This window comes from Perognathus longimembris, chromosome 22 (genome assembly GCF_023159225.1).
Source record: "Perognathus longimembris pacificus isolate PPM17 chromosome 22, ASM2315922v1, whole genome shotgun sequence".
NCBI lineage: Eukaryota > Metazoa > Chordata > Mammalia > Rodentia > Heteromyidae > Perognathus > Perognathus longimembris.
Window position 1 is genome coordinate 12,611,269 of NC_063182.1, and position 16,067 is coordinate 12,627,335.

At 35.1% G+C, this 16,067-nt stretch overlaps 1 protein-coding gene across 3 annotated transcripts in view; it reads right to left on the minus strand.

The window, feature by feature from the left end:
* Nucleotides 1-14,106: 14,106 nt before the first annotated feature.
* The window catches only part of Ssbp2 (single stranded DNA binding protein 2), a 225,409-nt gene continuing 223,448 nt past the window's right edge, over nt 14,107-16,067 (minus strand). For all 3 annotated transcript variants that reach the window (XM_048331621.1, XM_048331619.1, XM_048331620.1), the window contains one exon: nt 14,107-15,519. In XM_048331621.1, the coding sequence (XP_048187578.1) occupies nt 15,490-15,519 (30 nt within the window). In that variant the 3' untranslated portion in view covers nt 14,107-15,489. The remainder of the gene's footprint in view (nt 15,520-16,067) is intronic.

A 16,067-nucleotide genomic window follows, 5' to 3' on the forward strand; every position in this document is an offset into this window, starting at 1 on the left:
CTGAATACTTTCAGAGTGTTGTTCCCAGTGGTGCTATTGACGACGACTCACTGGGTACGCAGTAGTGAGAGAATCCTGGAGACTCAACAGACTTCCGCCCCTTTGAGGTTCCAGTGCCTGGGAAGGTTGTGTGCTTGCTCATGCTGCCCAGAGCTAATTGCGTCAACAGTGCCATTTCCTTCCCACCTTCCCTCCTCCCTAATCCTCTACCAGCCTCTCCCCCCTAGTTGTACAGATGGTTTACAGCATATTGTCTTGTCTTGTTCATTGCTTTTGTTCTGTTTTTTTTTGTTTTTTGTTTTGCCAGTCCAGGGGCTTGACTCAGGGCCTGAGCACTGTCCCTGGCCATTTTCTATATATGTGGTGCTGGGGAATCGAACCTAGGGCTTCATGTATATGAGGAAAGCACTCTTTCCACTAGGCCATATTCAGCATAGGCCAGGTCAGCATATTGTCTTGTCTTATAAGTATTGTGTTGCATTGGTTCACATTGTACCCTTTGTCGCACCATTTTGATGTTCCTCCTCTATTCCCTGATTCAGATAAACATATATACAATACCCAGGGTAACAAAATCAAATACAACAGGGGTAAAACCATAGGGAAGAAAAAAAAAAAGAGGCATAATGAACTTAACCCTCCAATTAAATGACATAGACTGACAAGTTAGATCAGAAAGAAAGATCCAGTCTTATCTCACCAATGTAAGCTGTTACTTATTCTAAATAGGCATCAAATACAGAAGTTTTAGTAACACATTGGACTATGATTTAATTATTTCCCTTGAGTATCTACTTACTATTTTAAATCTTGAAGGCCAAGATTAATCAACTACAACTGGATATGATTCATTTTCCCTTCCCATATCCTCCTTCCTGTCCATCAGATGTGGAAGTAGCTGAAAGAATATTGGGAAGAAAAAAAATACTACATTGGTCTATTTGGCTGGATAATATTTCCAGAAATAACTCATAGATGAAGGAATTGAGAAAGCTGAAATAGACTTGCATATTATGTATGTTTCTTGTTTTTAGAAGCCATAGGCTTAGATACACTTACTGTGAATGATATTTAAGAACTGTTGATTGACATGGTAGACATTAAAATAATGAGGTCATAGTTCACCCATGTACAGGACCAATGATTAAGGAGGAAAGAACATACATCCCCTTTCTATCATTTCAGAATATTACATACTTAACACTAAAAATATTAGTACACATTTATACTAGTGAGTCAAATATGTAAAATATTAATAGATATTTGTCTCAGTATTATTCTGTGTGGCACACAGCAACTGAAAAAACTTTGTCTACAAGGATCATATGTCTAATATGATGTTAAATATGGAAGGCCTAATGTTTATCAGTAGAAATAGTTATGCTTAATTAAAACACAATCAGCTCAATGTTGAATTTTCATTTTCTCACTTTCTTTTCTTAAAAATAGTGAAAACCTAAATAAACTAGTAAAACCTTAAAAAAGTGCTAACAGCACAAACTATAGAATTCTCGATGATATGTGGATAAACCACAAGAAGTTGGAAAATTCCAAATAGCTGGAAGTGTCTTAGTTTCTATAGGAATCAAGAGACAAGGATAGAGTGGTTGAACAAGTTTACATTCCCACCAATAATGTAGTAGCATTCCCTTTTGGCAATGTCCCAGGGTTCCTCAAAAGACTAAACATAGAGCTCCTCTATGATGCAGCAATCCCACTTCTGGGTATTTACCCAAAGAATCACAAACAAGGCCATACGAAAGCTACCAGCACAACTATGTTCGGTGCGGCATTGTTTATCATATCTGAGATATGGAAACAACCCAGATGCCCCTCAGTAGATGAATGGATCAAGAAAATGTGCTATATATGCACAATGGAATTATGTTTCCATCAGAAAGAATGACATTGGCCCATTAGCAAGGAAATGGAAAGATTTGGAAAAAAATCATATTAAGTGAAGTGAGCCAGACCCAAAGAAACATAGATTCCATGGTTTTATTCATTTGTAATAATTAGTATATGTCAAAGATAGTCCTAGCAGGTGATCAATAGCTATGAATATATGATCATATAAGATGTTGCTAAGTGAAATGAACTCCAGGAAATGGAAACAAGAGGTTTTTCTCTTTTTTTAATGTATTATGTGATTTTTTTTTCATTTTTCTTTCCTATGATTTATCCCCTGCTGTCACTATATTTGATTTTGGTATGCTGGGTATTGTATATACATTTACCTGAATTAGGGAAGGGAAGGGGAACATCAAAATGGTGAGACAAAGGACAAAGGGTGACCAATGCAACAGTGATACTCACAAAGCATATGTTGGAAATGAGCTGTACAACTTGGCGGGGGGGATTGGAAGAGAGGGGAGGTGGGAGAAAAATAAGGGAGGAGGTAACAATGTTAGACCAGACATGTACTCACTACCTTATGTATGTAACTGTAGCCCCTCTGTACACTACCTTGACAATAAAAATTAAAACAAACAAACAAAAAAATTCAGGAAAAAAAGAGACAAGGACATTGGTATGTGAGGCAGGTGCAACTTCCTTCAGTTTGAGGCACTGTCAGTTTGGTGACACTGACTGGAGGCCCACCTGCTGCTGTCCTGTGGTGTTTAGGACTAACACAGTAACTGCAATAGCACTCCAGGGACCAGGCAGACAAATGAGGAACAATTGCTGCCAACTGGCTGGAATGCAAATGTTTATTGCTGTTGTAGTAATGAGGATTATAGTTAGCCTTAAAACAAGCATCTCAAAAGGTCATGTAATAGAGAAGTGAAATCTTTTTCAAAGGTAATAATTCATTACAGGAATGGTTATCGTAATTGGTAGATGTCCTTACCAGTTGCACAGTGGTTTAAGATCTATATTGATTTAGCTTTTTACTTAACTATGTTTTCATTGAGGTTTGTCTTTTAAAAAGTTTTTTTTTGTTTTGTTTTGGTTTTGTGCCAGTCATGGAGTTTGAACTCAGAGCCTAGGTGTTGCCCTTAAGTATTTTTGTTCAAGGCTGGCACTCTGTCACTTGAGCCATAGCTCAATTTCCACGGTTTTGGTGGTTAATTGATGATAAGTCTCACGGATTTACCTACCTGGGTCAGCTTCAAACTGTGATCCTCAAATCTCAACCTCTTGAGTAGCTAGGATTATAGGCACAAGCCCCTAGCACCTGGGTATATTTTGTTTTTGTTTGTTTCTTTTGTTTTTTTTTTTTAAAGACCAGACTGTGCTTACCAGTACCTACATCACTCAGTAAGGAATTAAGTTTCAAGAGCTGACAAATCCTTTTGTGCTAATAAGTGCTTACAAAGGCACTTTAACTCTTCAATAATTCTATACAATGCCTTGACTACCCCAAGGACAAAACTAAGCTGAGAGTGATATTGATATTTGCACATACAAAAAACATGAATTTCTTACATTATATTTCAGTTAATTGTGTAAGTAATTTCTTCACTGGCCTGTGAGAGTATTACACATAATGTTTACGTAGTGTAAGAGTATTACATAAAATGTTCACATAGTGGAAAATGTTATTTGTTTCTTGTTTTGGAAGTTTCTATTCCATCCTCCCATATTTATATAACCTATGATTGCCTTAAATGTGGCTTGAGGAAAAAAAAAAGAGTCCTGTAAGACAGGCTGATGACAGCTGAAGGAAGAGCAGCACTGATTATCCTGAGTAATCAAATAAATCCTTTCACAAAAAAGGCAGAGTAGACAGCCCTAGGAGTAATATGGCTGAATTTTTGATCTTTTGCAAGTTACTATTCTGACTCATCCTTTTCCAAGGAAATTTTACATAAGGACTGTCACTTCCTAGGTCCTTGGCTAAAACCTCAGGAGAATAAATAGGGAGGTTCCTCAAAAAACTAAACATAGAACTACTCTATGACCCAGCAATTCCACTCCTGGGTTTTTATCCAAAAAGATATAACAAACCAGGACTCAGTAAAGCCACCAGCACAACCATGTTAATTTCAGTACTCTTTGCCATAGCTAATGAATGGAATTAGCTCACATGCCCCTTGTGGACGAGTGGATTGAGAAAATGTGGATATATACATATATGTATATTTTACTCATCCACTAGAGACAATATGATAGCATTTGTAAAGAAAGGAAAAAACCTGGAAAAATCAATGTTAAGTCAGGCCCAGAGGGAAAAAGGGTGTGTGTTTCCCCTTATATGTAGAAGCTAGAATTAGCTTATAAACTTATAAGTGAATATCTTGGGTATGCACGTGTGTACAAAAATACTGAAATATGGCAGATTCAAGGAAGAATGCAAATGTTGTAATTCCATAGAATTCCACAAAATAAACAATGGGAAATAAACAATACTCAAAATGGGTGGGGTGGGTCAAAGGAAGAGGGGTAGACAAAGTGGAGAATGCAGTCAAGAATTCAATGTATATCCTACAAAATTAAGAAAAGTGAGGGAAGGGGTGGAATGGGAGGGATGAGTGAAATGCTGATAGTTGTGACATTGATCAAGATGCATTGTATTCATAAACTGCTTTGTTAAACCGCAGCTCCTTTGTTCACTTACTTAAAGATAATTAAAAACAAACTTTCTAGTGGGAACCTAATTTTACAATGCTGTGTTTGCCTTCTAAACTGCAGACAGTGCCTTCAGTTCAAACATCTTCAGAAACCAGGTTTTCACATCTCTGACTGATTTTTCTCATAATTAAATCTGAAAAAAATTTAATATACTCTTTGAATCCAATCACTCCAAATAAAACTCTGTAACTAAATAATGAGTATCTTGTACTTCAAACATATTCTGAATATTTAAGTTAATGTCATCTTTTAAACAAATGGGAAGATATGAATTTAATTTCTGAAATTAGAAAGCACTTACTCTAAAGGGTTTGAAATATATTAATAAGTCATATATATTCTCTCCCAAGTCAAACTTACTTTTTTGAACTCTCCTTTGGCTGTAGGTTTTTTCTTCCAGAAATAGATTTAAATGCTTTAATTGTTGCCGTTTATATAAAAAACCATTGAAATCTTGTAGCTTATTGTTGGCAAGCAGAATGAAGATCACCATAAAACGATCTATACTACAAAGCCTATGGTATAAATTTTCAATGTCAGCAGGAAGAAGTCTCCTAACATAGGTTGGAATATTGCTGTACACACAAAACTTCTGATGGAGTTTATATGGCAGTCTAGTGATTAATCATTAATCTAAGCAAATGCCAATTATCTACTCATTAGGAGTAGGAAAATCTGTTTTTGTAACTCAAATGGAAATGATTTCTCCTTTAATCACTTGTCTGCTCTGAAACTCCTCTTCTGTTGCATAAGCTTATCCACTTTGAGTTTGCTTTTAATTCTCAAGTTGGGTGAAGAGAATATCAGGATTTTTTTTTTTTTGTCAGTCACGAGGCTTAAACTCTCAGGGCCCGGATATACTGATCCACAGCTTTTTTTTGCTCAAGGCTAGTGCCCTATCACTTTGAGCCACAGCTCCACTTATGGTTTTCTGGTGATTGACTGGAGATAATAGTCTCACAGATTTTCATGCCTGGGCTGGCTTTGAACTCCGATTCTTAGATCTCAGCCTCCTGAGTAGCTAGAATACTAGGTGAGAAACAACCACATCAGGCAAAAAAATATCAGTGTTTGAGAACCTGTGTAAGGGCCCAGGCTTAGTTCATGGCAATCTTGAAGAGGATCAATAATGCCAAGTAAACCAAAGACATTTTATTTTATCTATTTTAAACAAAGTTTATATGAATATAATTTTTTTCTTAAGCATATACTCTTTAACTCTGTATTTCATGTTTTCTGAAATGCTCAACTGCCTGTCAAAAACAGTAAAATATTCTAGTATCTAGGAAAGGATTTATTATTTATTATTTTTTTGGCAAATGCCTAGTTCAGCAACTCTTTCACACAGAAACATTATGCAAAGCTCTGTAAATCTTAAAAGTGTAGTAGGAAATACTTTTCCAAATAAGGTTTTAAACAATGTGGGGAGCAAAGTAACTGGAGTATGACACTGTACCCATCTTAGACCTCTCTCCCTGGGGGACTGACATCACAGGCCCCCCAATAACAGATGCTGGTGCACATGTGGAGGAAAAGCAACCCTAATACAGTCTTAGTGGGAATGTAAACTCATTTACCTACGCTGCAAAACAGTTTTAACAAACCTCAAAAATAATAATAAAAAATAAAAAAGCTAAGCATAGAGCCTACCCTATGATACAGCAATACCACTCTTGGGCATTTATTACAAATATTATGAACTAGGATACAGTAAAACCACCAATACAACCATGTTTACTACTGCACTATTCACCACAGCCAAGGTAGCCCAGAGGTACCCATTTATTGAGGCCGTTCCTCAATAAATGAATGAACCAGGTAAATGTGGAATTTTAATAATCCATTAGGATATTATATCATTTTCAAAGAAATGGATGGCCCTGTAAAAAATTATATTAAGTAAAGCAAATTAGAGACTCAAAGGATTCATGATTCCTTTTCTGACAAAGAGAAGCTAGAACTAATTTATGAAAGAAGTAAACAGATTGAGGTTGCATGCAAGTGTACAGAAATGTATTAGCAGAAATCCGGCACATTCAAGGGAAAACACAAATGGTGTAATTCCCTAGAAAGGCTCACAGTCATTCCCTAGAAAGGCAAACTCACAGTCCAACAAAGAGAATGCCTGGAAACTGGTACTTGAAAGGTGGAGGGTGAGATAAAAGCCATAGAGGAGGTGAGTAGAAAAAAGGGATAAAGGGGAGAGGAGTAGATAAAGGGTAAAGGGAAGGGCTGGGAATATGGCCTAGTGGTAAAGTGCTCGTCTCATAAAGGGTAAAGGGAGAGACGAACAGACAAATGAAGCAAAGGGGGAAATACAGTCATAAAATTCAATACATATTATACAAAGAAAATTGAGGGGAGGGAAAGGGTTGGAAGAGATGAGGAGAATGATGAAAGGGGTGAATCAATTAAGATGCATTGCATTCCTAAACTGATGTGTTGATGGCAACTCCTTTGTACAAATAAAGATAATAAAATATAATTAAAACATTTAAAAGCCCATTCTAGAAATACCACATCGCAAACAAGGTCTAAGGAACTTCAGACCTTGAGTGTGTTACATTCTATAGCTCTTGAATGTTTTACTTTTTATGTTATGTTCTATAGCTCTTGAATGTTTTACTTTCTACACTGAGCTTTAACAGGCCACAAAGTCTGCAATGAAATTATCATTCAGCAAGATTTTAATTTTTTAAAAGAGCCTGAAAATTGTTCTGCTGCTATTTTAAATGACATTTTTGTTACATTTATTGGATTTTTAAACATGAATCCTTCAATAGTAAGAATTTGGTTATAATCTAATTTTTGTGGAGGTAGTTATTATAGCTTGTAAGTAGATTTACAAATTTTCCTTTTATGTAAATTGATAAGGTAACTATGTTGGGTTTGATTTATTTACTGGGTTCAATAATTTTCTTTTTATTAATGACTGATATAATGGAATTTTAATATTGAATTGGAGCATTATTTCAGAACTTTTATGGTAAGATGGATCCCTTGAAATTGCTAGTGTTTCTATTTTCCTTTAATACTTTCATAGCTAGATTGTGTTTTAAAAGGTATTAGCTGGATTTGTTTTGTTCAGTGACTTCAATACAGCTTTCTGAGGGGTATTCCTTGACTCAAAAAAATGTACCTAAGCAAGTACTACTTGAATAAAAACAGTAAATATGTCAAAATGGGGTGGGTTAGCTGCTTGATAGGATAGTATGCTAAGTTCTCCAAATTAATCACTCTCAATGATTGAATTAAACATTAATTGAATTGATTAAATTAATATTCCATTAAATATGTGGATAATGAAACACAAAATAAAACGAGTGCCTTCATAGAAAAGACTACATAAAGAACTATGATTTTCAATTCAAGACATTTTTCTTTTAAACTATTTGCATATTTAAGCAACACTGAATTCCTCTACATAACTGGAATTAGTTTATGTAATGTATATGAGTAAATATGACTACCATTTTTTATTTAAAGTACATTTACGAGCAATTTTTCAAGTACTATGACCAGATATGAAGGGTTCCATTGCAATTGCAAGCAAAATTTATGGACAAGAGGCAAAGACAGCGCTGTGAGATCGTTGGCCAGTAGACATGAAGCTGTAACCAAGGAAGGCTCAACAGTTACACCTGGAGACACTGCTCAAATGGATCGGGCCATCCAGACATTTACACCCACCGTGCTTGTGCCTAGATAATTTTCTAAAAAGATGCATCAAGTTCTCATCATCAGACTATCTGCACAGGGATTAAAGCTTCTAGAAATTCTTGTATTTAACTTTTACCCCTCTTCTGAAGTAAAGGTGTTTTTTTTTCTTTCAAGGATAAACTGAACTATGAAAATTAATGATTCCTACCTACCCCCCCCTTTCCCTCTACTAGGTTGGTCAGTGTTTGTTATCTCAGTTATCACAAGGAACTGTTGCTTTTATCTGTGACCTACATAACATTTCAATCACTAATAATATATATTTTTCTCTACACTTAGAAATAGTTTAAATGAAAGCTTGTGGAAAAATTCTTGGTCATTTAACTTGTACCTGTTTAAATTATGGACTCACGACCTGCCTTACTATCTACCCAACAGTCCCCAGAAATCTAGACACCTTGCTAAAATTCATCTGAGAAGTTATTTGAGGTAAACTGTGGCTCATAGTCTGGCTCATAGATGTTTTAAAATCGCTTTCCTTTCTAATTGTTATGCACAAATAGACCAAACTACTGAACTAGAATATACCATTTGGATTACAGCCATAACTCATAATAAAGGAACCAGTATTTAAAATTTTGTGGGTTTTTTTTTTTTGTCAGTCCTGGGGATTGAACTCAGGGCCTGAGCACTGTCCCTGGCTTCTTTTTTTGCTCAAGGCTAGCACTGTACCACTTGAGCCACAGCGCCACTTCTGGCTTTTTCTATATATGTGGTGCTGAGGAATTGAACCCAGGGCTTCATGTATACGAGGCAAGCACTTTACCACTAGCCCATATTCCCAGCCGGTATTTAAAATTTTATTGGGGGTGAATTATGTATCTTTCTCCTATATTGTTATTTATCTATGGAATTTTATTGAAAATCTACTTCAGAGTATATAGGGAAATGTGCATGGTGAATTGATGCAACCATCTGTCCAGAAATATGAAATTGAGGAGTAGCGTAGTATTGCATAAACAACCTGCAGAAATGCTTCAAATTCCCATTTGATATGTAGTCCTACTAGGAAGACAGTAGCAAAACTTTATCCATTAACAGATATCTATCTGCTAAAAATGTTAGTTATTTTTGGCATTAAAGTTCAGTTATATGACATAGATCTAGCCATTCAGCAAAGGTGTTTTTTTTTTTTGTCAAATGAATACAAAGCCTTGGCTACTAGACATTCCTAGATTTTTATGTAAGTTATAATGTGAAATTCGGCTATAGATATAAATGTCCACTTTAGTTGCATTTGGACTTGTCATTCAGAAAATAGTTCTGCTGTTTCATACAAAGTTTAGTTTTCCAATAAGTGCTGATGTAGAGGCTAGAAATGAAAGGGTAGAAACTGTAAAGGAAAAGCTATATTTTTATAAATTAAATGTGAAGACATGTGCCAAATTAAGGGGCCTTTATGTACATCTTTATGGTAACTTTTCCCATTACACAAGTAGCTCAAGTTTTACAAAAACATGAAGTGATAAATCCATTTGAGAATAAATGTAATAATGTGCACATGTGCGCACATATACACATACACACATACATACACATATGCTAAATTTACAAATGTGCCAGTCGGCTGGTGGCCTTTGTTGAATTAAGACTAGTAGATTATACTAAGTCATCCCAGATTTCAATTATATTTATACATAAATTGTGCATTTATAAAAATCTTACAAATAATTCTATTTTTTTCCAGGAAGACATTATAGGTAACAATTTAACACATGTAGTAAGAAACATCTTAAATTCTTAAAATCACAATTAGACATATTAAGCAATTTGATAAACTGATGGCTATAATGAGTAGAGCTCTATTTATAAAGATCTCTCCATTTTCCATGTTTGAGACAATAGCAAGTCCTTTAATTATTCATCTAACAAATAGTTTATAAGATGTTGAATTGTCTTAATGCAAGGAAAGCAAAGCATTTTGAAATAAGATCTGATAGAAAGTCATATACACATTTTGATCAATAGTTTATATTAAGAAAACTCTAAATCTGCAAAATTAACAGATCTGTTAAATCATGTAAACTGGACATTATTGAATTGCTGTCTTCTAATTACTAGATGGTTAGTCACATTTAACAGAATAGTTTTACCAAGGCATAATGGACATAGAGCTGGCAACATATCATGTTCTGAGAGGCAAAGTACAGAGACTATTTTATGCAAAAGAGGAAATAGGATGAGATTTTAATGTAAACTGGGAATAAATCCTTTACATCGTTTTTCTGGAATACTAACACTTGCCTTTGCAATGTAAATAGCCTATCTCACTAAAAGTTGAATTGCCAAATATTTCAGAAGTGGCTCATAACATTTCAATGATTGAGATAATCAAAATGAATTGACATTTGTCCTGATGATGTTCAGTAAATGTGCAGAGAAAAGGAGACAAACTCTAATTGCATACATAAACACACTTAGTCCCACTTTCAAATTTATAATATCTATGTATTATACTGTATTATTTAATTCTTAAAGATGTAGACAGCAAACATTTTCACATTTAAATTACTCACAGAAATTATTCCATTCAGGAAAACCAATTATACATTAACAGAGGAAACTTAACGAAGAAACTTCTCCTTGGGAGACTTAAATCAGCTGAGGATTTCTCTTTAGGATATAGTTTAAAAAAGTGATTATAGCAGTCTCAGGTGCATGTTTCCTCTGTAGGTCACCTCTTTCAATCTGAATTACAGTTCATAGGTAACATAAATTAATAGTACTAATTTCTTACAAAAATGTATACATCAGAAAACTATAATTACTACATGAGTGCTTGTCAGATCAGTGAAGTGGCCAAGGATCAAATGATCTATAATACTCTTATCTCTATGCACAAGGCCTACCTAAGAAAGCCTAACACGGACAAGCTCACACAGGCACATCAAATCTGGGTTTCAGAGACTTCTGCTCAAGTGTTGTATTATTCTTTCCATCTCCAATTACTATGTAACTCAGAAATAAAAAGTAATGAAAGGGAATTATTAATTATCAGTAGTGTTGTGAAATTGCACTACTGAATCATAGTAGTGATTTGTGAGCAAATTTCATGCTACCATCAACACATGCACATGGGGACACACGCTTTTAGTGTGCAACCATCAAAGCATTGGGAAGAGTGGTTCACTGTTCTTATTTTTTCCAAGATTTCTCAAGGGATGGTCTATAGACAGGTCTCAAGGTTAGACAGCACTGATTTAAGCAAACACATACTCTTGGAGTCTTCATGGAAAAAAAAAAGACACTGCCATGAAGGAAAAACTTAAAGAAGGTGAGTCTACTGTTTTGGAAAACAAATGACAACTTTTTTTCCTCACCTTGGCCTTTTCCTCCCTACACTATTATGAACTATGTGTATCAACTGATGTTTTCAAGGAAAGAGAATTGTGGTACATAAAACATAAACCAGGGAAAAACTGGCACCTAAATACTATTATGCATTCCAAAGTTAAGTAACGATAATTTGAGATTTTTTGTAATTAACAGTAATAATCAATAAATGAAAATTAAAACCATTCCCCCTTGGAAAATCACCCTTAACAAAGGCTGAGAAGATAAAATCGTTCAGTCTGCTTCTTTTTTCACTGGGTTGATTTAAGGACTTGATGGAGGTGTGGAGAAAGTCCAGAATCAAGATTTTAGAACAGGAGTGGGGAAAGTCTTCTTTGTCAAAGGCCATTTGGCTACTTACAACATCATTCATAGGCCATACATCATCAGTGTAGGCAGATGGTGGCAAGAAGCCAACAAGAAGCAACTTGTCTGTCCTATATGTATCAAATGATTTCTTGGGCCTTAGGTAGCCTCACTGGGGTGGCCTTCTTTGCATATGAAGAATTGCAGAAAACTCCACCTGTTGAGGAAATGGGGACTATATTGTGGAACATTCCTGAAGCAACATGATGTGGACAGAATGTGGGGCTTAGGCATATCCCAAAGTATACTTACTTATTTTTGCTTGCTGTCTTTTAAACTAAGACAGAGTGTTAAGTGAATGACACTATGAAATGCAATAGAGATCAGAGATCTCAGAGAACCATAAAAATAGAAATGGAAGAAGTTTTCTCTTTTTTGTTTGTGGAAGGAAAGAGATCTGGGGGTACTTTCCATGGCTGGGGAACAGAAATGATTTGTTAGTCTTTTGGCAATAGAGAAATCTTTACCTCTGATTCTTAGCTATAAATTTCCTATTCATCAGCAACTGAGTCCAACCTGGAACATATTAAAGGAGCACTGATTCAGCCCTCAAATATATGGTATTAATGCCACCCAATAGCTTCTGTTCCCTTGGGCAACTTTGCTGTAAGAAAGACAGCTCATTATAAATCATACATAACACACAGATAATGACATGTGCTTTCATCTGCAGAGTTAGGCACAATACAAAACAAATTAATGTTTTCACTTAGTACTAATTTCCAATTTTACATGTATGTGTATTTCATGTTCAATGTTAATGAGAACTGCTAATATTATTGTGAGGTGAAATGAATGAGGATAACCTTGGAAAGAGGCAATATATATGAAGACTAACTCACAAATGTATTGACAGAGATGGAAAACATAAGAGAAAGAGGTTAAGTGTCCTTATTATGAGAAAAAACAAGGTTTAAATGATTCAAAATATAAAAAAATTAAAATACTGACACTATTCTCCATTCAATACATGAGAAGATTATTTGGATATAAAATTAAGTGTTTTTATATTGTTTTGTTAATATAATTTTCTCAAAAATAATTTTAAGCTATTTCAGGAATTATTTGAAATAGCTATATTTAACTTGGGATCCAAAAAAGAAAAATAAATATCATGGTGAATTGGTTACTATATATTGAAAACAAAAAATAACAAAATTACTATTTGAAACAAAAAAATTAGGAATAACAGGATTCATGATGCCTTTCTGATTCTAGGATTACCCCTAAAATAAGGGCAAGTAAAATCAGGTTCAGAATTCTTTGTAATTAAAAAAAAAACCTTCTCAGAAGGCAAATTAAAGAAATGCAAGGTCAGCAACAATGGAGAAAAGAGTCAACAAAATGTTTATAAATCCTATCATGAAGTTTAATCAAAAGACTATCAATTTTGCTACAATTGTCATAACAATTTAGAGCTATTGTTCTTGAAATTCAGATGTCTGTACAAAGTGCCATTGTCAGGTTATCTTGGCTCGAGGTAAAGACTTCTGAGTTTGAGTTGTTCATGATGGATCTTTGAAGCTTGAGAGCACAAGGCTCCTCTCTGGTATGAAGTCCCAGAGCTCCTAACACTATGTGTAATTAATTATGACTCATCTTACTATAGTTTAAATCTGAAACATGAATTTAATTCAACATTCCCCCCTTCAACAGTTCTGCCCAACACGTTTGTTATACACACACATACACACACACACACACACACACACACACACACACACACACACCATTATTTTCAGAAGGAATAAATCATTACTGATTTGAGAAGAATAAATCATCTGGAATGAAGAACTAGTAAATGTATTGCTGAATTTTCACTTAGAGACCATCATCAGCTCAAAGAGGAGATTCCTCTTGAGTGAGATGAATGAGATTACGCAAAGCTTTTTGAAGGCCGTGTAGTGTAGATATATAGTTGGTGTTTCTCGGTGCTTATTATATCACGGTAGTAACACAAACTATCAGCAAGTTGGCTGTTTCAGAGTCTAAAATTAGTCTTTATATGTTGATATTAGCAAAGTGGTGTATGAATGTGTAATTAAACATGACCCAAAAGATCTGGAAAGTGTCATAGAGCACAATGTTTGTTTGTTTTTAAATATATAAGGGAAGTAATTATTTTAAAACGTATTTCCTCATTGCCTTCTGAACTGTCACATAGGGAAGATTTAGCCTATTCAAGTCAATGTCCAGGAGGGAAGTTACTGTTGTTACAGATGATTTTCCTCAGAATGCAAGTCCTCTTGTCCCTCGAACAGAGGAACTCTGCTGCCCGGGAGGAAGGCTATCAGCAGGGGCTGGTACCAGTCAATTCTGCCCTAGCAAGCAAGCTACTGGTGTAGAGAAAGCAGCAGCACTCCAGAAGTTCTTTAGACGCCTTTGGGTATCCAAATAACTCTTTTCTCCCTTGTGCTGTCTCAATCACTTCACTGTTTGTAGCATCTGTGTGGAGATGTTCACAGGATGTCTCAATGAAAGATAGCATTTCACACCGGTGTGTTATTAAAAATTTACCTGTAGTGTGACTGGTGAAAAGTGACAAATTCAAGCAAATGGTTTTCTTATCACTTCAGGGCTTTACCATGAGAAAGAGAAAACATGTTGCTAAAAATATGACCACCCCTGTCACTTTATTGCTGTGATCTAGGTAATTTGAGCTAATTAATGATTTCTGTATCATCTAAGACAAACAAATCAAGTATTCCATTTAAAGCAATTATTGCAGAAATATACTGTGTTGAAGCCTCAGTTAAGCTTTTGTTGATCTGAAGTGTTTTTCTCAAACCAAAATATACAAAAATACTTTTCACTCAAGGTAACCGAGAAATTGTTTGATTTGACATAAGGATGTAGACATACTTTCTTCCATTATTTGAGACAGTACACTTCAGGATTCACAGGATAACTTGCATCAGACACAATTTAATGAAAGCTCTCAAGTAAGCGATTTTATTCCTATCCATGATTGCAGACATTTACAAAACCATAACATCTGAGTTCACCTTAAAAAATAACTTATATAAAGCAGTGATATACACAGCACAAAATAGTTCAGGGAGGGGACAGGAGCAACTTTTAATAATTAAAATGTAAACGTGAAAAAAAGGATGGAATAAAAGTCCCTACCTATTTCTACTTAAGATGTCATGTGATAATATTTTACAATGTCCTGTGGGTCAATGCATGTATGCGTATATGTCCATGTAACATCCACATATACGATACAATCTCCTTCCCACACATATACATACACAGATAATTATTTGCAGTTCGGATTAGGGCAATTCTAGTGTGCCACTCCGTACAGTTGTTTGAATCACGTTTGGACCCGCTTTCTTCACAAAATAGGGGAGAGAGCAGGAAATAAAAAGGTTGGTTTGGTGTGATTGAGATTCCTTTGTTTAACTGTACACTGTGATGAATAATTTTCTTCCGTAGTAGTTCTGTGAAGGGCTGACTCACTGTGGTTTTCATGAGGAGACGCATAAAGGATCACACACTCATTGTCATGCTAGGGGAGTACTAGAAGAAAAAAAGAAGAATCCATATTTTAGCAGGAATTTTTATAGACCACTAAGGTTCATGTTGCAACAACAGAACTGGTGAATTTTGACTTCTTACAATCATTTATGCCCTGGCTTTTAACTTCTTACAATATAAAAATAACAAACTATAAAGGGAACGTGTTTTACATAGACTCTGCTTTGTTCCAATTTTTAAAAACTATTCCCTCTGGAAAGCCATCATTCTAATCCTCTCCCTGGACACAGGAGGCTGTCCATTACTCAGCCTCCTAGACACCCCATACTAGCCAGATTACTTGTGTTGTGCAGACACTTTCAAAAAAAGTCAATTTGGACAACTGCAGTCCAAAGTTGGATCATAATGAAGTAAGAACAAGGACTAGCTTTTGCTGCGTATAGCCATATAAAATGGGGAGTTAACTAATCTCACTCAACTGTTTCCTCATCTGTAAATGGGGTTTTCTAATAGTACCTAGTGGTTTGGGGAGGATAAAGATTGTAAAAGCTGTCTTGTTAGATATAGAGACAGTACTTAATAAATGCTAG